At 41.4% G+C, this 24,846-nt stretch overlaps 1 protein-coding gene across 11 annotated transcripts in view; it reads right to left on the bottom strand.

Annotated features, from left to right (window-relative positions):
• The window catches only part of ST18 (ST18 C2H2C-type zinc finger transcription factor), a 112,530-nt gene that overhangs the window by 56,183 nt on the left and 31,501 nt on the right, over window positions 1–24,846 (bottom strand). For 9 of the 11 annotated variants that reach the window (XR_005456243.1, XM_038766669.1, XM_038766672.1 and 6 more), the window contains 4 exons: window positions 23,812–23,842; window positions 8,963–9,162; window positions 2,291–3,091; window positions 503–607 (listed from right to left, as the gene is read on the bottom strand). Coding sequence is in view for 10 of the 11 variants with exons in the window: in XM_038766669.1 (XP_038622597.1) it covers window positions 503–607; window positions 2,291–3,091; window positions 8,963–9,162; window positions 23,812–23,842 (1,137 nt within the window). In the remaining variant the exon portion in view is untranslated. The remainder of the gene's footprint in view (window positions 1–502; window positions 608–2,290; window positions 3,092–8,962; window positions 9,163–23,811; window positions 23,843–24,846) is intronic. The other 2 variants (XM_038766675.1, XM_038766668.1) reach the window with 1 other exon arrangement.

The following is a 24,846-nucleotide window of genomic DNA, read 5'->3' on the forward strand; positions in this document are numbered from 1 at the left end:
AGAGTGTGGCACCTGGAAAGGAATGTTAAAATGGGTGCCACTAGCAACTAGGGCATGGGACAGCTGAAAATTCCTACTATAGTCTCCCCGTGGCCTCCAAAGAGGCTCAGCCTGGGGTGACATTGGGGAGCTAGCACAGTTTCATTTTTCAGTTTTTTGCCACAAGAATGGACTTCCCCCCACTTCTAGACTGTGAGCCCACTGTTGGGTAGGGACCGTCTCTATATGTTGCCAACTTGTACTTCCCAAGCGCTTAATACAGTGCTCTGCACATAATAAGTGCTCAATAAATACGATTGATTGATTGATTGATTGACTAGATCTCTGAAGGAACTTCTGCCACTAGAGGCAAAAATGGGCAGGCTAGACTATCCGAAAGGAAAGCTGGGCATGTGCCCAGTAGCCTGGGATAAACGGCACCCTTTCAGGTGGGGAGAGGAAAGTTCTTAATCCCGTGCCTACATCGTATCGTGCAACATGTTGCCAAGAACCAAAACTTTACCCTGGAAATGTTGCTCCAGTGACTTGGCATCCTGGGAAATTAGCTGCTGGGTGGTGGTAATCTGATTGTACCCTGTACCACACTTGAACTCTCTGGACATCTCCACTGTTCGGGTCAAAGACATACACTTAATGACATAATTTATCATGATGTAACAGATATATGAGACACTTAGCATTCAAAGGCGTGTCAGACACCTGACTCTATAATGGTTAACACTTAACACTGCCACAGTTTATACCACCTCTGTTCCTTTAGCACTGAAGAGACTTACTCAAGCTGCAAATAAGTAGATTTAATTATAAAGCTTTAAATTTCTACTACAGTGGTATTTAAAGAATTTGGAGTGTATTAGAAATCGGAAATTTCCCATTATTGCTGCAAAATGAGTCCAACCTTCTCCATTTTATCGATGGGAAAAACAAATCTGATGAGTTCTAGGCACGGTTTCAGACAAGTTAGTGTCAGTGTGGGGCCCTTGCCTCATATACTAAGCATTAGACTGCTCAGTGGGATTCACAAAAGAGATGGAGAGGTTAGTCAGAGCTCATTATCTCTCTTCTCCCCACCTCACCTCCTTCACCCCTATATTATGCCACAAACTTGGTGGTTTGCTAAGAAATAACCAAGACTGAATTTTCTGTTTTGTTGTTTCAATTCGTATCACTCCCCCACACTCCCTGACAGATCTTCTGCTTGCTGCTCACAGCTTGGAGACACAAGGGAGCTAGATAATGAGTTTAACCTCTTATAATGTGCCATCTTCACAACTCTCTTCGGTCCAAAACCTCGCATTTCAACACTCACTTTGGTGCTCCCTTGGACACATGGGGGGACAGCATCATTCCTAAGTGAGGGAGAATTCAGGACAACAACCTACAAAGAATGCACTTACTGCTTTTCTAAATGAATATAGGTTTCCCCCTCCCAGCTTGCTTTGGGGGGAAGATGGAAATAGGCTCTAAAGGGATCTGGTACGCCCTCAGAGCCTGTACAAAATCACTCCAGTAAAGGATTCTGGTCCTCCCTAACAAGTTACTGGTTAAAGCTCGGTGTTGGGAGATGATGTGTGCAACTACTAAACTCCTCTTCCATCACAGTCATCTTTTTCCCCAAGGAGTATGGCAAAAGTTAAATAACTGGTGTCTTTTGGGCATGTGGAATACCACCAAGTTGGCAACGAGGTGCAGTTGGGTGATTGGGTTAGCTGCTGGCTCTCAAGTGGAGCTGACAGAGAAAAGCAGGAAGGTTCTGGAGTGGATGCAACTATTTAAAGTGATTCTACAATGATGAAAGTTTAAAAAGGGCTCTCTAAAGACTAAAGCTGAATAATGCTGAATTCTCTCACAACTTAATCGGCGAAGCTGAATACCTAGCTGTAGACGACTGAAAGTCAAAGATCTAAATTAAATAGGCCCAAGACCATGAAGATAACTGAAAATGTGGATAATCAAGTAGAATGGGGCATGGTTTTCTCAACAATATTTCCAAATGTGCTTAGTTATTCTAACTATCCTCCTCAATGGATCATCTGTTTCCGTTATATACCTTAAGAAGTGCTATCACATCCAATGCCTTAACATACAAAAGTGAAATTAGTAGACTGGTAGGAATATTTTTGTGTATCATACAGTTAAACTCAAGTAGGGTCTTGAGGGAATTTTTTAAAAATGCATCTCTTTTGGGGGAAGGGCTTTCTTTTAAAACTGAGTGATCCTTCAATAAAACGTCTGAAGGAAATAAGCTTTCACAAAGTTAATCCTCTAAGCAAAGCAAAATGGGTCTTACGTTTGCTGTGATACATCTGCCTCCCACCAATGTCCATCACTTTGGTTTGCCGTCTTTCCCCAACCAGGTGCTCCAGAAGAAACCTGTCCAGTTCTTTGTAGGTGCTATGAAATCCGTGGCCGGGCTCTGCCTGCAGAGCTATGGCCTGTTCCAGCAAACTCAAGTTCCCTTTTGTTTTATCCAAGTCAGTGGACTCTTCTGTGGTTACCGACAGGCTCTCACTGTCATCTTCCTCACTCTCTGGGAATGGATTCTGGACTCTTTTTTCAAAGGATTCAAGGTGCAAATCTTGAGAATGCCTCAATTCACTTTTCGAGTCACACACGGTTTTACGGAGGACAAATTTTTCCCCTTCGGTTTTAATTTCTGGGATATCCAACTGGTCTTTCTGATGACTCCCTTGAAGATACTGTTGCCCTGCATGGGGTCTGACCGGTGTTTCTTCTGAGAAGGTGGAGGAAGTGTCCCAGCCATTTTCCATGACTTCGGAGTTGCTTTCGTTGTCATCAGATGAACCGTATGGCGGGCAAAGGTTGTCCATCTTGCCTTTCCTTTCAGGTGGACGGATCAGGTAGCGCTCGTCTACACCATCGCTTTCGGTTTTGAGCGGCTGAATGCCGCTGTCATTTAGGTTTTCAGTCACCGTTTGAGCAGCTGCATCTTTCTCTAGCTTTCCCAAATTCATTAGACTAGATGTGACCCCCACATCTTGGTAGCAGGCATACCCTTCTTGGCTTCGGGTTGAACTTTCTTGTCCATTGGAATGTAAAGGCCCATTGGTTGATGTCCTAACACTATCTTCTGTCAGGGAAGCAAACCAATAATAAAGAAGCATTAAGAAAAAGGTATAATGGCATGACCTTTAGGTAGGACAACCTAACCAAAATCTAGTCCGCTTCGTGCCCAGAAGAGAGGTTTATCCAACATCTCCTTAAGAATCTTGTTTTCCTGACCTGAATAAATTTGGAGTACTTAGGGAATCATTTTTTGGAAGACAAGGGGTGCACACATGTGGACTGATTCTGTAGGACTACTAATTAATAACACTGTCATTACATGGAGAATGTAAAACCTAATCCTAATTGGCCTGGTCAGCCTCCTCACGTCTATGACTCCAATCACCCCACATAGTCACGGAGAGATCAAACAAATTATGATAAGACGATAAGGACTCCTTGTAAAGTGGAGGTGGACCTGGCTTCTCACTCAGCAAAACTGAATTATTTTGGGGGGCTGTTATCTGGCCATTCCTTTCGATTGCTCACTTCCATCATATTCTCCAGGGTTTTCACAAAATGGATCCCGAATGATATAACAAACGATCGCAAAGATGCTTATTGGGAAGACGCTGAAGCTCTGGAGATCTGAATTGCTGGCGCTGTCTCACTTGCCAAGCAAAGCGTGTGGCATTCAGTTATATGGTTTCAGTCACGGCCCAGTGGATGGAGCACAGGCCTGGGAGTCAGCAGGTCCTGGGTTCTAATCCAGGCCCCGCCACTTGTCTGCTGTGTGACCTCGGGCAAGTCACTTCACATCTCTGTGCCTCAGTTCCCTCATCTGTAAAATGGGGATTATGACTGTGTGTGGGAGAGGGACTGTAACCAACCTGATAATCTGGTATCCCCCACAATCCCCGGCACTTAGAACAGTGCCTGGCACATAGTAAGCGCTTACCAAAGACTATTACTATTCTTATTGTTATTTACATGGGCGTGACTGAAAGAGACTGACAGGATGACAAAGTAAGTTTTCAAAGGGGTCCTGTTCCAGCAGATTGGGACTCCCGGTTCCACTCCAGAACTAACGCGCCCTTCTGGCTCCCCACATCAGCGTTCCCATCACTGAGCACAGCCGGCCACCAGACAGGACCAAGCTCCGACAGCATCCGACAGGTGCCTCCCGGGCACAGCAGCCATGCCCAGCACACCGGGCACCCACATAACTTTACACCAGGCATGCCAGGTGACTGACAGACTGGAGGCCATCATTCTAGCATTCGAAACAATCCCCATCGCTGGGACCTTTCTGTGCCTCATGGTTGCACCGCTTTGAAAGACTGTTAAAAGCACCACTCAAGTACACCCTGTGCTTCTAAACATCTCTCTAAGGAAGAAAAGCTACAACACCAGGTAGTAAGGGCCGCAGGAAAGGGTGTCTGTGTTAGAAGACAATATGCTTTTTGCGTCTCATTTAATTTTTTATAAACATTGTCTCTGACAAGGACACTCAAAAATACATCTCCATCATCTTCCTTTCTGGTAATTATCTCTCTAAATCAACACTGGACTGTCAGGATCAAGTAAATATTGCCATAGTAACTAAAAGCATTTTTGGATGAAGGGAAGAATTTAGTCACAACACTGGCCCCTTTAATAATGCTGATTATAGGGTGCATTCTTTTGTTGGGATCTATTCAACATAAACTGAAAAATTTAACATTTTGCTTCCTAGAAAAGAGACTGGATAAACAAGCACATAACATTTGATAAGCTGGTCTATCATCTCCTGAATTCATATCACAAGAAATCCAGGTTTAAATAATAAATTAAACAGAGTCTAAAATGCAGATGAAGTTTTTCTCAATAACGCGGTTGGCTATTAAGAGAAAGTGTAAAGGGTTATGACAATTTTAAAGTATTATGAACTACAGAAAACAAATAAAAAGCATTTTCAGTGAATATGCTCAATTCACTGAACTATTCTCTCAATCCACTTAACTACCCACATGTGTACAATAATGATTTATAGACATTATACCTAATTATGCATATTTGGGCTGTGTTAGAGTGCCTAACAAAAGCTCTAGAAAGCAACAATTACCTCTGTTGCTTAGCTACATAGTTTAAAATATTCCTATTAAGTGCAGATTACTGGGGGTAGGGGGGAGCACAGACAAAAATGCACATGTGCACCACAACGCATTTTAGTTTACTGCTGCCAAACCGTTAGCATTTTGGGTCATTTCCAGTTTACATAATTGTTTGGTTCAACTGTTTGTTATATGTTAAAAGAAAATATTTATTAATTATTCTTCTGAAAATGGGACTCAGACAGCGAGCGGTGCCTGTATGCATTTCAGGTTAGGGTTTCCAAACAGAGAGTCTGCAAACTCAACCCAACTTTCCAGAAACTCCCCTATGATTTCAACCTCCACTGTATTTTGGAAGAAGAAGAGTGAGTTACTTCTTTGTAATATAACAACAGTCACAAGGAAAGTGAAGGGCTTTAATTTTTTTTCATCCGCTGCTTCTCTGTTTCCCTGAAAATACATGCTGTGGCACCACCAATGGACTACAGTCTCTTTTCTTTCCTCTTTAGAAAATAGTTTCAAGGATATTAATGTACTATGCCTGATCTTTATTTCCTCTGTTGAAAGACAACAAAGATAATTAGAATCGCTATTCCAAGACCAGTTCAATTTCAATGGAAACTAAATTTCAAGATATTGGCTCTTTCCAATAAAGATCTATTGAACAAAAAAGGAGTCTTTTTCTCAGTTCAAGAACATAAAACTGTAGGATGCAATTACCATCTCCTGAGGTGGCAGTGAAGCACACAGCTTCGTCCACTGTACTTTTTCCTGTCCTAAAAACTTCTCAGAAGTGCAATTAGAAAGGTTCTTTTTACTACAAAGTCAAATGGAAACTACTCATTAGTGAGGGTTAGGGCTTGAAATATTCATCGGATATTTGCAATGAGCAACTCTAGGTTGGAAGCTTCTCTGTGACAACTGAGCTACTTGGACAGGCTCGATTATCTGTAATAACCAAGTTAATTCACTCCCTGTGGTTCTTTTCAACACTCTGGGGATTCTGGATCCAGGCCAGGGCAGAACCAAAAAATGGAGAAGCCAGTGATCATGAAAAATCAGGGAAAATAACATCAATTCAACTGAAAAGTCTCTGAAAGACTTGAGCCCCTTTGAAGCTCCTGGCAAAGGGTGGGAGGATAAGGTGTTTAAATGCTTGGCAGTTTTGCAAGTTGAGAGAAGGGTCATCCTTGCTCCTCAAGCCCCCACCTGCTTAACCCTCTGAATGTCTCTGATGCTGGTAAGTAGCCATTACTGGGCAGGGTGTCTGACAATGGGTTGCTGGGGGAATATTACCCCTGCACACCTTCAACGGGTGTGCCTCTGGGTCACACAAGCCCTGGAGGACTTAGAGTTGCAAGGACCAGAGAACCTAGGAGCTAGAATGCCTCAGATACCCCACGGGTGTAGATTAGACTTGGGTGGCATCTCTGTGAACAGGGCCTGGCTTGGGCAAGTTTGAGAGTCTCCTGGGGTAAGCAAGAAGTCAGGGACATTGGTGCCACGGAGGCCCCGAAACAGGGAACTGATATCAATTGCCCCCTTCCCCTCCCACAAAAAAACTCCTGGCTGGGGGGGAACCCCTGGGACAACCCCTCCCCCTCGTCCCCCTCTCCATCCCCTCCTTACCTCCTTCCCTTCCCCACAGCACCTGTATATATGTATATATGTTTGTACATATTTATTACTCTATTTATTTATTTTACTTGTACATATCTATTCTATTTATTTTATTTTGTTAGTATGTTTGGTTTTGTTCTCTGTCTTCCCCTTTTAGACTGTGAGCCCACTGTTGGGTAGGGACTGTCTCTATATGTTGCCAATTTGTACTTCCCAAGTGCTTAGTACAGTGCTCTGCACATAGTAAGCACTCAATAAATACGATTGATTGATTGATAATGAGTGGTTATGCGAGGCACTCCGCTGCCCAGTGCTTCTTCAAGAGCAAAAAACATGAACCCACCTCTCTCAAAGGATTAGATGGCTGGTGGGGCAAGGTTGTATAAGCTCAGGGCATGCCTATTTGCTGGAGTCAAATCCGGAGGATGGACCTATTTAAGAGGAGTATTTTTTCTCTCAGTCACTGGGGCAAATTATTGTCCCAGGCACTAATCGGATCTCAGAAAGAATGAACACCCCTCTGCCACTGTTTCCCTTAACCAATGGACTCTGACCCACTCTTTCATATTCCTCAGCTAGCCAATTTTTGGTAAATTAATGTGCTGATTTTTACTAGGACTAAAATGTGTGTGTGAGCCCCTTGTTGGGAAGGGACTGCCTCTATACGTTGCCGACTTGTACTTCCCAAGCGCGCTTAGTACAGTGCTCTGCACACAGTAAGCGCTCAAAAAATACGATTGAATGAATTGAATGAATGAATGAATGTGTGTGTGTGTGAAAGAGAGAGAGAGAGAGAAAGAGAAAGGGAGGGAGGGAGAGAGAGATGGAAGGAGGAAGGAAGGGATATTAGAATGGGATTGTAAGCAACTAGTACAGTTTACATGACTGCTTCGAGCTAGCATGGGCAGCCCTGTGCTTACAACAGTGCTTGGCACAGTGCTTAACAAATACCATCATTATTATTACAAGCTTGAGTCACTAAAGTTTTCACTCCACCAGATTTTTGCCTAGGCCTCAGGCCACCACACATTGGGTGCGTGATACATCGTGGCTCAGTGGAAAGAGTCCAGGCTTGGGAGTCAGAGGTCATGGGTTCTAACCCCAGCTCTGCCACATGTCTGCTGTGTGACCTTGGGCAAGTCACTGAACTTCTCTAAGCCTCAGTTACCTCATCTGTAAAATGGGGATTAAGACTATGAGCCCCACGTGGGACAACCTGATCACCTTGTATCCCCCCCAGGGCTTAGAACAGTGCTTTGCACATAGTAAGTGCTTAAAAGCCATTATTATTATTATTATGAGACCACTGAGGTAAGCTTGTCTAGAAGATGGGGAACAGCAGTTTCCTGCTCCTAACCCCGGCCTCTAATAATTTCATAAAGAATACCACCAATCCCCAGAGGCTGGAAGTTCTGCCCAGTAGCCTGGCATTCCAGGAACATGATGGCCTGCTGGATGGAAGTAGTCCAATCCCAGATACATCTGCATGCTTTTAACCTGAAAAGCAGCCAGGCGGGCATGAGCAAGTAGCTAATTCATCTTCTTTCTGCCAAATCAGAAAATAGTGGTTTGCACAGCCTCGACTTAATATGAACATTTCTAGTTTTCTGCAGGTTGAGATTTACTAGGGTTAATTTGCCCCATCCTGAGACTTCTTAGGCCACATTTGTTTTATGATTTGTTAAACCACCAGCTATGAAAATAAATAATATTTATTACTTTGAGAAATGTGGATGATTTGTTAAACTCATGGCTGCTTGTTGTTTTTTCAGCAGATATGTGTAGCCTCCTGTTTTTGTTTTTCTAATTCAAAAGCGCTCTTGCTTAAGGGAGAAAAGAGTATCCTGTACTCTTAGGAGAAATTTGTCTGTGTACAATTTCCCTTCTGAATACGGAAAAGGTTCGGGGGTTCAGATTTCTGCTTTCTCCCATAAACTGTTCTCAGCATTTGCAGGAATCAGGTGGGAAAATGGGATTCTTTCCAGCCTCTACCCATATGTCCCTGAAAGACACTGGGTGATATGAACTCACGGGGCCAGGAAGGGATTTCTTTAGGTTTCTGCTGCTGCACTGATACCAGGAACAAGAAAACATAGCATCTTAAAACCCACGGCTCCAAAGCATTGACTGTGCCTTCCGTTTGAAACCCTCTTCTCCCTACAGAGCCCAAAGACTTTAACATCTTGACCTCCCTTGAAGTAGGGGGGCGGTCACACCGTGCTTGAACCCATCTTCCTTGCTACCTGGCATGGAATGGCCGTTTGTTTCCAAAAGGCTGTTGTCCTCTTCCAGCTCAATTCGCTCCTCAGTTTCTTCTTTGCATCCCATATTGGGGCTATAGTGTCGAGGCTTCATTAGAAGGGACTTTCTTTTGTTGATTGGCACTCCTGAAGCCGGCTCTTCAGCTCTCCTCTTCCTAGCCATGGGGCAACCACATGCAGCACTGCAGAAATCAGGGAAGACGGCAACAATGACAACAGTCTGGGTAAATTTTACTGTGCTTTATTTGATTTTGGATCAGTCCCCCCAAACTATCAGAAAATGAAACTACTTTAAACTTAGCTGCGAGTGGTGGCTTATATTTAGTTTTTGAGACAAAAAAAAGAAAAGCTGCAGCAGGAATAAACTGATTCTCTATCAATACATAGTTTTGAAATCACCCTTAATCCCAAATAAGCATATGGTAATCTGAACTCCACTCGGCATTAGACTAAATACACCCATGAAGGGATGAGGCAGATTAATTCTGGTTTATGAATCCTGGGAAACAGCTAATGTGAAAAATATATCACCATTTAGATCTAGAAGCACTTTAGATCCATTATGGATTGCTCTCAGTATGGTTACAGAAGGCTGATTGAGTTTTGTGTGTACTCTGTGTGTGTGTGTGTCTGTGTGTGTGTCACGGGGGAGGGTGAGAGGGCAAGTCAGTTAGGCCTACCTGTGTGCTAGAAAAACTGCTTATCTCTGACACCACGGTGTGACCAGCTCCAGATGCAGTAAAGTGCTCAGAGAAAAGTTAAGGAGAACCTGTTTTATATATTTCTTCTCTAGTCACTGTAGAAAAAATGGAATGAATCGGCACCAAATTCTCTGCTTGTATTTTCAAACTCCTGGCACCCAGCTCTAATGAGCAGTCGGGGGAGAGCGGAGTTGGACTACCCTAAATGATTAGTGCTTACCTGTGCCTTTTATGGATTTTTGCTTTAATGTTTTCAGGGCAGTCATTTGTCCCATGCATATTGAGAAATCAGAAACACTTCCTAATCATATCTCTAGCAAAGAGAACCCAAGCCTGCCTATTATCTTCAGTTAAAGTAAATATCCTAGTTTGTTGTGGGTAGGGAATATGTCTATCAACTCTGTTGCACTGCACTATCCCAAGTGCTTAGTACAGTGTTCTTCATATGGTAAGTGCTCAATAAATACTGTTGATGATGATCCCTTTGGCAGGGTCTGCTGGCTTCAAAAAGGGGAGACTTTACCGTGGCCCGAGGGCAAAACGGTGAACTGAGCACCAGGAAACCTGGGTCTATTCTTGCCTCTTTATTGACTGGCTATACAAACTATTCTTGCTGTTTATGGTTCTCCTTTTATAACCTGTGAATGCCTGATCACTAATGAGAGATGCGGGTGACAAACTTTATTTCCTTAGCTGACAGAATCTATTTTAAAGATATAATTTTCTATTCTATGCATTCAGGAAAATGCATAGACATTTCCATTACTGTCACCCTGATGGAGTTCCTGGGACAACATACACAGTAACACATTGCTCCAAAACCCAAAATGACCCTGGATTTGAATGGCTAAAATCTGGTGCTTAAGAAGAGACAAATAATTCACTCTTTCCTTCACCTTGTTCCACATTTCTGGTGTGCACCTGATGTTTATCGCCTTCCTGAGTTGTCACCCTTCTGGTGATTTTTATCTTTTTATTTTTTCTTTAAGTGACATGATTTATCCTTTTTGTGTACTTGTGTATCACGCTTGGAGCCTACTGGAAGCTGATCTAAGAGGAGGCATTAGGTAAGAAACACAGGGAAAGAGACTGATGGAAATAGGGATATACAGGAAGAGAAAGACTGAGACAATCAGAGAGAGATCTGAAAAAAGTGAGTGGTGGGGGGGGGGACAGGAACTAGATGAGAAAGAGAGAGATGGAAAACAGAAATGCAGAGGATGATGAAAGAAAGAGAAGGAAAGGGGATGATGAGAGAAGGAAAGAGGACGACCCTCCCCTAACATACATACACACACACACACGCACGCACACATGACAAATGCATACATAACTTTTTTCCCTGCCTTGGAGAAAAATACTGAGCCCCCATGGTCATAGGGAAATGGCATGCCTGATTCTGTGCCAGAAGCAGAGGGGAGAGTGATGTTTTTAGGGAGTTAGCCGTACTTGTTCCCTGGACCGTGAGGTGGAGATATTTTCCCAGTCCCTGCTAGAACTTGCCTCCCCGAGAGCACGTGGTTCACACTGGGCCCTTCAGGGAATATCCTTGGAATTCCAGGTCACTCTTAAGGCTACCACTGTGCCAATTCATATCCCCCAACCTATATCTCATCTAGTTTCTGCATCCTAACTTCAACCTCTTAAGTTTTTAGTCATTACCCAACTGGCTCCAAATAACACATCTCGATTATAGTGCGTATAGTCGTAAAGTAGTTGAAGCCCACGAGTACAACCCATAGATGCGCTATTTGGGTAAGAGTTAAAGCACTGAGTAGCACAGATGAGTTTTCCTGTGATAGGAGCTCCAGCCCTTCCCCGGGGTTCTGCTATTTTGGTGTGATTATGACAGGAGGATACGGAACAGAGGAAAAGCTCTGCTTTACATGTCACTAAAAGAAATGCCACAAAATGTTAAAATCTCTTCTCATGTTTGCCAGAAATAATTTCCACTGGGCTGTGTTTTCCCATATGTGGAATTCTGAAATGCTGAAATGAAATGAACTCTATTATCTATATTTCCTAGCAGATAAGAAAAAAACACGTTCCTGCAGTTATTGATCTAGTCAATCAAATTGTTGCTTTCCGCATCCAGAGTCCTCCAGGGAACTTTACCAATATACAAAATGCCTCAGTACCCAATTTCATAGTTGCGGATCTGCTTTCTTAGAAAGATCTGTAAAACTCCATGTATTTCACTTGACAGTATACTTTTGGTTACACATTTGAGAAAGTGGGAGAACATAAATTCATCCTTCCTGGTCAATTCCACTTTATTCCCAGGGACCTTGTTTGGACATTGCTGTTCATTGTGATTTCTGAGCCTAAAATTCAATATCATTCCTTTTGGCAAGTCATCATAACAAATGTCCCTTAAAGGGTGACTGTGGTAAGCTCAGCTAGTCCAATCCCCTGCCTTAAAGCATTACTTCAATCAAACCATTTGTAGACATTGAGATGTCCAAATTTGGGAATCCAGATGAATATTATGGGATTGCATTATAAACATACAGCTCACAATAGACTTTAAGCTCCCCAAAGTCAGGGATCACTTTTTAAACATTTTTTGTATATCTCCCATGAATTCAGTATTATGCATTTTCTATGGGAATGTTTGAAAAATGCTGTTGGCAGTGAGGAAGATTCTAGTTCACCAGAAGGTACTGTTACCTGATGACTGTGCCAGAGATCATGGACCAACAAAAAATTTGAAGTTGGAATCCAAGATCCGGCTCACACCCTGTTCCTGGCAGAAAATTACATCAACAATTCAGAACTGGAAGCTATTCCCTGAATTCTTCTATCTGGGCACCACGTTGTTTAATGATGAGATTAAAAAAAGTAGAAGACAAAGTTCAGAAGTTCATCATTACCTATTGGAAACTGACGGATAGCTTATGGTACCTATGTGGTAACGAGCGCCAAATCAAACAAAGTCTACAGAATAATGGTAGGGGCCACAGTTTTATATGGCTGATTCTTATAGACCTGTCACAGGCGATGCGGATGGCTATTAGCTGATTCATCAATATCACCTATGGACTGCACTCAAAACTAAATGGCAAAAAAGGAGATTTCCTGAAAGGGAGTCAGTTTACTAGTTCTGGAGGTATGGTGGCTGTAACATGGCCTTGTAGGGCTGAATAGAATCAGCTGCTACAATGACAAAAATAGTAATAATAATAATTGTGGTATTTGTAAAAGGTTTACGATGTTGCCGAGCACTGGGGTAGACATAAGATAATCAGACTGCATGCAGTTCCTGTGCCAATGGGGCTCAAAGGCTAAGGAGAGGGAGAACAATCAATAAATCAATCATATTTATTGAGCACTTACCGTGTGCAGAGAGCACTGTACTAAGTGCTTGGGAGAATACAATATAACAGTATAACAGAGGTGGTAGACACATTCCTTGCCCACATCATGCTTACAGTCTAGAGGTGGAGGCAGATATTAACACAAATGAATAAATTATGGATATGTACATAGGTCCTGTGGGGCAGATAGTGGGGTGAATAAAGGGAGCAAATCCAAATGCAAGGGCAACGCAAAAGGAGTGGGAGAAGAACAGGCATGTAATTTTGTTTCAGAGATAAGGAAATGGAAGTCCAAAGGAGTGACTTGTCCAAGATCACACAGTAGTCAAGAGGCAGAGTCAGGATTAGAAGTCAGCTCTCCTGATTCCCAATCCAGTGCTCTATCCACTAAGCCAGGCTGCAAAAGAGAGGAGGCCACAAGCATGTATGCATGTGTGTGTGTGTGTGTGTGTGTGTGTTTGCACAAACACATATATTTATTATATTTGTACTTACACATATACTTTAATAGTGACAGCTTTGGGCTTGCCATTCTCTGGGTAATAAGGGAAGCAAATCATCAAGGAGACACACCCTATCTAGGAAACACTCCCTATATTACTTCACCTCAGCTAATGTCTGTAGTTACAGAAAATAAAAAAGCAAGCATAATGGTCAGACCCAGGGTCCATTCAGCCCAGTAGTCTGTCTCTGCCAGTGGCAACATGATGCCTGAAGGAACCATATGACAACTACCCTCCTTGACATCTATCTACTGACTCTCTCCCATTCTCATTCCCTCTTTCATACATACATACATAAACACACACACACACACACGCTTATAGAGATATGTCAAGCTATAGTTTGTCAAACAGTAAACCTATAATTTAGCTTCTCCTATTACTCATCTCATAAATTCAGCATCTAATAGTTTTGTTGCTATTTATCAATGGTCGGCTTGCTGTCATGGAACACTGATTCAGCTGCCAAGGTTATTTGATAATCTGAGGTTCATAAAATGGGAGGCTCTTTTTCTGGAAGATCAAAGATCTAATAGATGCTTTTTTTCTCACTTAGTTCTACTGAAGTTTTATGAATGACAAATACTTTGTAAAATTTCCACAACGAGCTGATTTTTCTCATATAAAATAATTAAGATTTTTAAAAGCATGTTGTATTATAATACCATGGGATTAGAAGTTATCAGTTAAATAAGCTAAGGAAGAAGTCAGAAGTTCCAATAATATAGATATAGAATTCAGTCAGAATCACAGTTGCAGACAACTAAGCCCAGTGGTTATCTGAAGAGAGTTACATAATCAAAACAAAGACATATTATTTTTCATAATTGGAATATAAAATATTTGTTCCATAATGTAAATACGGAATATAGACCAAGGTAACTGTGATAAGATATATTTTAGACAAGTTAAGAGTATGAAATCATGCAGGTTGTATATCATCATCACCAACAGCATTTACTGGGCAACCGCTGTGTGAAGTACACTGTACTGGGTGCTTGAGGAATATGCAATAGAGATGCAGTCCCTATACTCAAGTAATTTATAATCTAATGAGGTTAGATATTATATGGCAATAATAATAATAATAATAATAATTGTGGTATTTGTTAAACACTTACTGTGTGCCAGGCACTGAGCTAAGCACTGGGGTGGATACAAGCAAATTGTGTTGGAAACAGTCCCTGCCCCACATGGGGCTCCCAGTCTCAATCCCTATTTTACAGATGAGGTAAATGAGGCACAGAGAAGTAAAGCGACCTGCCCAAGGTCACACAGTAGACAGTTCCTTAAGAGCCAGTATCATCTATGAACTGCATTGTAGTCTCCCATGTGCTTTGCAGTGTTCTGAACACAGTAAGCACTCAATAAATACCACTGATTGAATACTAATTAACTACAAATTGCCAAATAATACAATAGTTGAGAGTGAAAGTAAATATAAATGATAAGCACAAGTAAGCAACTGAATAATGATAATTATAACAATAATAATTATAGTATTTGTTAAGTGCTTACTATGTGCCAAGTAGAGAAACAACAAATCAAGAGTTATAACGATGATTATGGGTCTTGTAAAGTGCTTACTATGTGCCATGGACTGTTCTAAGCACTGGGGTAGATGCAAGTTAATCAGGTTGGACACAGTTCCTTGTCCCACATGGGACTCACATTCTTAATCCCCATTTTACAGATGAGGTAACTGAGGCCCAGAGAAGTGAAGTGACCTGCCCAAGGTCACAAAGCAGACAGGTAGTAGAGCCGGTATTAGAAACCAGGCCCGTGTTCTACCCACTAAACCACACTGCTTCCCCTGCATGATTATTCGGGCAGTTGATAAGACGACATGACCAGGGGAGTGGATGACTTGCCAGAGAATGCTTCTTCAAGTCAAGGAGATGATTTTTTAAAAGGGCATTGAAGTAAAGGAGGCAAATGGATCTGAATGGTCCAGACTGGCCATTTACACTGACCAAATTTAATAGAAAATTGAAGTCTCCACTTCTTATTCTCTGTGAAGGCACAACCTTAATCAGTGTTCTCCCTTATTCAAGTAGTGGGTCTCACCAACAAAAGGACCAACACCTATAAATGAACAAAAGGACGCGAACATAAAAAATCCTCTCTAAATTAGGAATATCTCCACTTGTCAGCCTCCACTCCATGGCTCACCTGACAGACTAAGTCACAGAAGAATTTGGCTGGGAATATGTCTACCACTCTGTTGCACTGGACTCTCCCAAGTGCTTAATACAATGCTCTACAATCAGTACACAGTCAATAAATACCACTGATGATGAAAAGATAATACACTAAACAGGCTGCTGAAGTAGTAGGGATCTGTTATTTGTCTTTGAGTTGCAGGCTTTGGGTTGTAGGTTTTGAGGGGTTTTTTTGTTCGTGGGTTCTTATCCCAGCTCCCCCACTTGTCTGTTGTGGGACCTTGGACAAGTCACTTCACTTCTCTTTGCCTCGGTCACCTCATCTGTAAAATGGGAATTGAGACTGTGAGCCCCATGTGGGACAGGAACTGTGTCCAACCCAATTTGCTTGTACCCACCCTGGCACTTAATACAGTGCCTGGCACAAATACCATAATAATAATTATTATTATTATCTATGATTTCAGGGGAAAGCTCTTTGCTGCAGAAGCAGATCTTGGTTATCCCTTAATTAACCTAAGGATTTGGGGAAAAGGAGAGGAGGAGTGAAAATAGGAGAAGAAGGAGGTATCACTGATAAAGCTTTCTAAGGAGAAGGGGGGAGATAGAATACAGAGTATGGAGTGACTATTGGGGGAACCAGGGACACTCAACTGGTTTGAATAAGGGCCTTTAAGCAGTTCAGAAGAGACACGATTCTTTGGAGGCATTTGGTGGGAATGGGGGCAGGTTGTGTGTCACTAAGTAGAGAGATTGCTTTTGGGCTAAAAGGGGATGTGGGAAAAGGCATAGCAAAGACAGGGGAATAGGACAGGGGTAGAAAAAAGGTGTTCTTGGCTAGTAGTGGTAATAGCATTTATTGAACACCTGGTGCAGTGCACTGGGGTTGCTGGGGGAGTACAGAACAAAAAAGTGATGCATAGGCAGTAAGGTGGAGAAGATTCGAGACAAGAAATACAGTTGGGGTGGGCAGCAGAGGGACGAAGAACAAGTGCAGTTGGCAACGGGAACAAGTGGGGGATTGTGGAGTGGAATGGGACCTACAGGCTAATAATGGGACAATTTAAACTGTGGTTTCTAAATTGACAAAGGGAAGGATAATCTAGAGAAAGGGGAGTTGAATAAAAAAACAACCTTCCAATATTAATTAAGAGGGGAGTTGACCAAAATCTGAATGAGGTTTTGGCAAAGGAGTTATTGGTGAATGGACAATTTGGAGGAATGTTGAAGAGTAAAAGGCACTGGGATTTGGTAACGTTTTGAGTGTGGGGAGAGCCTGTAAGCCCCATGTGGGACAGTAACTGGGTCTGATCTCATAATGCTGTACCTACCCCAGTACTTAGTACAGTGTTTGGCGACTAGAAAGCATTTAACAAGTGCCACAATTATTATTATAGGTGTATTAATATGAGGTGCATTTAAGAGCCTCATCCTACAGTTACTAAACCAAAGTCTAGAAAGGTTCCCCAACTAAGTTCTCACTTCCCTTACTCCTTTTCCCTTCTTTGTCACTCTTGCATTTGGATTTGTATATATCTGTAATTTATTTTATTGCCAGATTTACTCTCTAGATTCTGTAAGCTCCTTGTAGGCAGGGGACATGTTGACCAACTCTGTTATATGGAACTCTCCCAAGTGCTCTGCACACCGTCAGTGCTCAATACATACAATTGATTAATCTAGTGATCTTAAAGAGGCAGAATATCTTTAAACTACACAGTTCACTTGAGAAAAAAGCTTAGAGAACTATCAGAAGGAGACTATATATCTTAAGGTCACATCTCCTTCTAGAGGTCTTCCCTGAATAAGCCCTCTTCCCTGGCTTCCTCTCCCTTCTGCATCATCTATGCACTTGAATCTGTGACCTTTGGGCATTCGATATTTTCCCTACCCTCAATCCCACAGCACTTATGTACATATCTATTTATTATATATTATAAATTACTTATATTGATGTCTGTCTCCCCATCTACACTGTAAACTCGTTGTGGGCAGGGAACACTCCTGCTAACTCTGTTGCACTATACTTTCCCAAGTACAGTATTCTGCAGTATACAGTATACCCAGTTGGGCTGGACTTGACCTAACACTTAACTTTTCTTCCCAGGTGAGCTGTGACAAAAAATACTAATATTAGATCCCCTTGACCTCCTGATAAGGCAGATTTCACTGGAGCCATAAGAGTCACCCAAATACTGTCAAGGTTTCAACCTGGCATGTTTTGCCCATTCAAATATGACCTCTTCTCCAGATCTTCAATACAATTTCTTTTCAAAAAATATCAGAAGAGCATTAACGACTACAGTGATTATTTCAGTTATTTGCGGGGCAATGGGCAACAGCCTAAACTGTGAAGCCCTAAAGGATCTTAAAGTATGAGAAAATTGTGTGGAAACCAGGCCTCTGCATTACCCTTCAATCCCAACTCTAGATGCTTTCAGGGACAAGAGAGCATCGGCGCGGATAGAAGTCCTCTTGGGTCCTCTATAGAGCTCCCAGAAGAGCATCCCAGGCCCTAGCCGGGTTTCACTTCATCACAAACTAGAAAGATTTTTTCTTCAGGAAGGTATAACCGGAGAAAATGGAAAGAACAGCAACCCAGTACTCATTAATGAAACTGACTGGGAGAGGTTGGAGGGAAAGAGGGGACAGACTGGTTCCAGATGCTATCTGGAAGCAGCCATCCCAACATTTTCTCAGGCCATTAGTCTGTGCCCATGTTCTGAAGTCCCCTTGCCTCCTGGATTTCCAAATTGGATCATGACCTAACTAACCAGAAAAACATGGCCACTGACTAACTCAGGCCATGAAGGCCTTTGTGATTTCATTTTCGAAAGAATACAGGAAAGAATCCAGAAAATGCCCAATTTCCCTCTCTAATCTTTGATGGGCAAATTGGTATGAGACAACTTACTCCCTCTCTGATGCAACTGGCCGGGTAGAATCCTTTGTCCTGGCATGTGCCCTACTCTTAATAAAAACAGAGAAAAGGCAATTAGGGGTCGAACCCCATCCCTTGTGGTCATAATGAGGCACATACAGTGGATGAATTGGAACAATTATTGACCATTTAGCCTTCTGGGTTCATCAGACCTATTGCATAATTCAGTTATGTGATCCAACCGGAGGCTCATTTCCAAATCATTACTACTGGCCTCAGGTGAAGGCTGAGTGATTTGTACTACCCACTAATGGCCAATGGCTTCTAAGAGGGCAGGGCCCAGAGCATATTAGGAGGTAGCCTCCTAAAAGAAAAAATAAAGAGGACTCCACTTTTGCTATTTTCTTGGTATCACTGAGATCAGTGGCAGTCTTTCCTGAAGCATCATTTGAAGGCCGAGATCAACAGGCCCTCTACAACCGCCTATACCAATGTCTGGCAGATGCTTCAGAGCATATATGAGAAGCCAATGAGGTGAAGCTATGTGCTCATAAAATGGCTGCCTGCCTTTTATCATGACTTGTTTGGCATCCTGTGACAGCAAAATGGACAGCAAAATAGAACACTAACCTACACAGTGAAAGTAGGTAACATTCTACCTACACAAAGAATTAAGGTAAAGGCACTAAGAGTCAGTCAGTCAACAGTAATCACTGAACAGCATGGAGTTTCTTGACTCAGAGCAGGTCCAAAGGAGGAAGGAACACCTCTCCTCTAATTTATATTTCTGAGAATATTCACCATAATGGAGAGAGCCTTCATGATCAGCTGACAGAGACGTTGCGGTTGAAATTGATTTTCTTTACATTTTTGTCTGTTTCCAGAGGTCACTCTACAAATGGTGCTCTCAAATAAAAAGTACCAACATTAATTTTTGTGTAAAAAATTTGTGAAATTGTAAAGTAACAGAAAAGCAGTTGAAAACCAAATTAATATTCAAAGACAAAGTCTCAACAGGGAGGATGCTCTGTATGAAATAAGAAAAAAATAAAGACGCATGCCACAAAGATCCACAAATGTTCAACCAGGATACTGGATTGTATGAAGATATTAAAACATATGAACAATGAATAATTGAAGGAGCGTGAAATGAAACTGGAAAAGACCAGCTGAGAGAAAACTTAGATTTCTGTGATTGTGCCAATAATTTGGCAAAAGGACACTGAGGCCAGTAATGGACAGCTGCATAAGTAAGAGCTGAAGTTAATACTAGTAAGAGCCTGAATCCATTTCTCTCGAGTAGTCATAAACAGGAACACAGAATGACTCCTCCAAGCTTGGACAATATTTTCCTAATTGGTGAAAAGGGGATGAACCACATGCGTAAAACATTTTGGCAATGCATGTAGTAATTACCTGTATTAATAGATGCTCTAGCAGAAGGTTCAGATTGAGGGTAGGGGTAATAAAAAGCAGAGGGACACATGATGCAGTACTCATACTTAAAGAAACAAGGGAGTATTCTAGACACCACCTGTAAACCTGATTTGTGGTAGCGGGAAGATTGGAAACACTAATAAGGGGGCATAATTAAGGGTGGACCTGTGGTTATAAATTACTTTCTTAATGGTCATGAGAGTGGCTGACATATAGTATAGGAAGGGGATGGGAATGTCAGCATCAATTTTTATTAGCACAGTGAACAACATACAGTATGCTTAAATTAACATCATCTGTATTTCTATTTTGGGAAACAGTGGCTCTGGGAACAATAATGTACGCTGCATATTTCAAATGCAATCTAAGTAGCTAATGCATGTTTAGCACCATGTGAAACTCTGCAAATTTGTGAATATCTTCAGACTCGGTTTTGTCTTTGAGACCCTAGTAGCAGAGTCGGTCAATATCTTGGGATAGTATTATGGGGCAAGAAATTGAAGGGGTTAAGAAAAGATGCAGGATGATGGTAGACATAAAAAGGATGAGTCCTAGAAAATCAGAAACAAAATCCCCTAAAGAATTGTAGGTAAGGGGAATTTAAATTCATGTTAAGTCCTCCGATTATTGTTGTTCTCCCTAAGTTATTATCTGAGATGTAGAAATAGAACCGATAGACAACTACAATCCAGAAAGGGAAATCCAGGCAGAAAAAACTGAAATGACTTGAATCTTGGGGCTGATGAAGGAGTAAGAAAGAATTAATTGTATTGATTTATTTGCTTGCAATCATCACAAGCTATCTGGACACTGATAAATCACAATCTACCACAATTAAAGTAGGCAATACAATATTGGAATGTAGTAGTTTTCCTTTTATAGGCATAAAGTGACAGGAAATGTTATTTTCTTTAAAGTGTTAACAGTAATGAAAACCACTGAATAAAATTTGCAATATACATGTAAGGGGCAAGCTACTTGCAAACAGACACCACGTCGTTTGCATGTTCTGAACACTGAGCACTTTAATAAACTTTTTAACACAAAATTTTTATGATCCCTAAGTCCCGAAATAATTTCCTCCTCCTTATGTACTGCTACTGAGAAACCTTATCCATTTCATCCATTTTCATGGTTTCGGCTGTCACCTTCACACAGATGGTTCACAGAACCTAACTCTTCCTCTTCCTTCTCTTTCTAAAAACAGTGAAATACAGGCCTAAATACAAATTTTTCTTTTATTTCTTTTTTCTCTCGCCAACCCCTTCTCAAGACCTATCTCTTTATAAGCTCTTTGATTTTTAATCATTCCTCTTTACCCACCATGTCAAATTCAACAATCCAGCCCTCGGCTTTCAGTTCTTCACTGCTAAATTACACATCTTACCGACTTCTAAGTATTCAAAAGAGACCAGCCCTGGATTGGCAATTGGTGAATCCCAGGCATACTTTGCCCAAGTCGGTAGTGTTAAATGGACCTTTTTCCAACAAGTCACAACTACTGAGTAGGATTAAGATCTGCTGCTAGCTCAAGAGGCAAATGATTATAGTCCATTTTTGTAGTCTACTTGCCTTTTCATCGAGTTAGAGGGGAGAATATACACAAATGGCTCAACTGACTGAAGATTGACACTGTCTGCTAGATGCCGTTTGTCTCTTTGCCCTTTGGGGGCTACTCTGGGATAAACTGCTCTGTACATGCTCACCAAGGGGATCATAAAGAAAGTGAGTTCTCCCCTCTGGAGAAAATGGTACACACCAAACCACAAAGCAATGCATCATAGTCCCACATTTAGTTGAACTTGTGCTCTGAAATCTGCTGGTTTTGACAACTCCCTTTGATTTCTTTTATAGTCACAAGGTTTAACTCACCAGATTGGTGGGTAAAAAGATGGTTGCTCATTTAAATCCAAATAATATCTTGTAATCAATAGCAATACAGTATGAAATTGGAAACTTGAGTTATATGTTCATATAGAAATACCCCTAGTTATCTTTAAAAAAATCCCTCAAATAAAATGGGCAAAAATGTGGACAAAAGAAAAAAAATCAAGGGAGCAAACTTAAGAACTGAAGACATAGAAGTAATTTCCTGCACTAACTCTAACAGATAAGAACATCAGCCCTCAAGTTTATTTACCAAGAAAATGCATGTTTAATTAAATATGCACATTATAGTTTGGCAGATTGAGCAACCCACAACATGGCACTTCCTGAGATAATGTGTTTCATTAAAAGGAAAGTAAAATTACCTGAAAAAACCCATGCAAAATGCTAATGCATGAGTGATTACTTTCATCGTGATCTAAACACTTAAACATCTTCCATTTCTAAAACAGTTTCCCCAATATACATCCATAGGCCTTCCCTAATTCTGGAAGACTGAGTCTCTTGCTGGACATTCTTCTGTCATGTAAACGAGGGAGAAGCAGAGGATGTGGAACAGCCATGTTGGAACTAGGAAGCAGTGCATATGTTAGAGGCCTTGTCATTCTAGCAGAAGTTTTGAGAAATGAGGTCCATTACTGAGGTCCATTTTAGACTGTGAGCCCACTGTTGGGTAGGGACTGTCTCTATATGTTGCCAATTTGTACTTCCCAAGCGCTTAGTACAGTGCTCTGCACATAGTAAGTGCTCAATAAATACGATTGATGATGATGATTACTGCACTACATTTCCCTTGTAGGGTGGCACTTTTATGTTGAAATAAGCCTTCAAGCCAAGTCTGGGCAAGAACAAAACAACCTCTCAGAGCTCTCTTGAAACCTTCATTAAATATTCTACAGACCATCACTCACTTTAGTGGCTCGTACCCATGGGTGTTCAACACTTACTACTGTTACAGACTCTAATTTTAGAGAGGTTCTTTCCAGAATGGAATATCTGAGTATAGAAATGCCAGGATATCCACCAGTGTCCGTACTCCAACACTAAAGTTACCCAGATAATTCACACCCAATGTCACCTGCTGCAGTTTGAAAAAGAAGGGTCTGGGGCCTGAGGTTTTCAATTTTCTACACATTTAATCACTTTCACTGGATAAATGACCTACCATGAAAAGATATGGTGAAGAGTGGCACAGCAGATTGTACAGGATTGCTGAAGAGACAGAGAATCAGAAGCCCAACCTAAGTCCTTGCTTTGACTCTACTGAGTAGCACATTCTGAAGACTACAGGATTCCAAGTGGGTAGCAAAATGAAACTATCTCACTAGATGACTTCACCAATTCTAGACTAAGAATTTCTGGCATCCCTTTGTCATAGTCTAATGGTTAGCTCCTTGACAGCATGTCTTGTTTACCAACTCTAATGTATTGTGCTCGTCCAAGTGCTTAGTGCAGTGCTCCATACACAGTAAGCACTCAATTAATACCATTGATCGACCTATCTTTAATATAACACATCACACCAACTTTACACTGAAGATAAACAAATAACGTTCTTATAGCTACCTAAAACTGAGGTTACTGGACTTTTAGAATAGCTTATTGAATGATTCCCAAGCCCAGTTACTGAAAATGTTTAGAATATAATTGAAAACATTTTTAGTAGCGCAGAACTAGGGGATAAAGATTAATAGTGAACCACAGCAACACTATCTTACCAGAGATAACGATTTCATATTTTACAAGCTCAATTGTATCCATTGTTCCTATACTGTAGCAGGAATTTTTCACAGGACCAAAATGAACCAAGATGCAATCTACTGTAGGTGCCGAGGCTATTTGTCATAAAATTGTATTTCATCCTTTTAACAAACATTCTTGAGAGTTATAAGTTAACCTTGGATAAATGGAGACAAAAATAAGCAGTCTATGTGAGCTTTTACCTGAGCTCCTTCACTAGAGTGTCCACTTGTACTGCCAAAACAACAACAAACAAAAAAACAGAAGGAAAGAATGAATTAGTTTTCATTTCACATTCACATGGCCATGATCTTGCACCCATCTCCCTCTGATGACAGGGGCATTGCTAGCTAACCTATGTGACTACCTTGGGGTACACCAGTTTCACAGTGGGGTCTGGGAAAGCTTGACTGAATGAGCCTTTCCCAGGATTGCACTCAAAGTCTGCAAATAATAGAGGAAGGAAATGAAGTTCAGCAGGGAAACACTGCTCTGACTTTCTCATTCTAAATCAAAAGTTTAAAGGCAAATCTTGGCTTTCCTGACTGCTAGCCTGAACCAATAGCAAGGAAAGTGGATGGAGCTGAATGCTTGTATCCACAAAGATAGACAACGTGCTGAAACAGACAACAGGTGATTACAAAGATTATTCATATCCCAATTGCAACATCGGTTCTTCCACCTCAGGAAGAATATTCTTGCTCTATGAAATATGTGTGAGAGAGAGGCAGAGACAGAAAGAGAGAGACAGAAATCCCTTCAAAGTCCTACTGAGAGATCACCTCCTCCAGGAGGCCTTCCCAGACTGAGCCTCCTCCTTCCTCTCTCCATACTCCCCCTCCCCATCCCCCAGCCTTACCTCCTTCCCCTCCCCACAGCACCTGTATATATGTATATATGCTTGTACATATTTATTACTGTATATATTTCACTTGTACATTTTTATTCTATTTATTTCATTTGGTTTATATGTTCTGCTTTGTTGTCTGTCTCCCCCTTCTAGACTGTGAGCCCACTGCTGGGTAGAGACCGTCTCTATATGTTGCAAACTTGTACTTCCCAAGCGCTTAGTACAGTGCTCTGCACACAGTAAGCGCTCAATAAATACAATTGAATGAATGAATGAAATCTAAAGTCCCAGAATGGGCAGTTTGTTTTGTAGATGGAGCAGTTCACTTCTCCAGGAAGCATGGAATAGCATACACTTTTCAAAAACCACTACATGAAGCTCAGCTAAT

Source organism: Tachyglossus aculeatus, chromosome 25 (genome assembly GCF_015852505.1).
Source record: "Tachyglossus aculeatus isolate mTacAcu1 chromosome 25, mTacAcu1.pri, whole genome shotgun sequence".
NCBI classification, from domain to species: domain Eukaryota; kingdom Metazoa; phylum Chordata; class Mammalia; order Monotremata; family Tachyglossidae; genus Tachyglossus; species Tachyglossus aculeatus.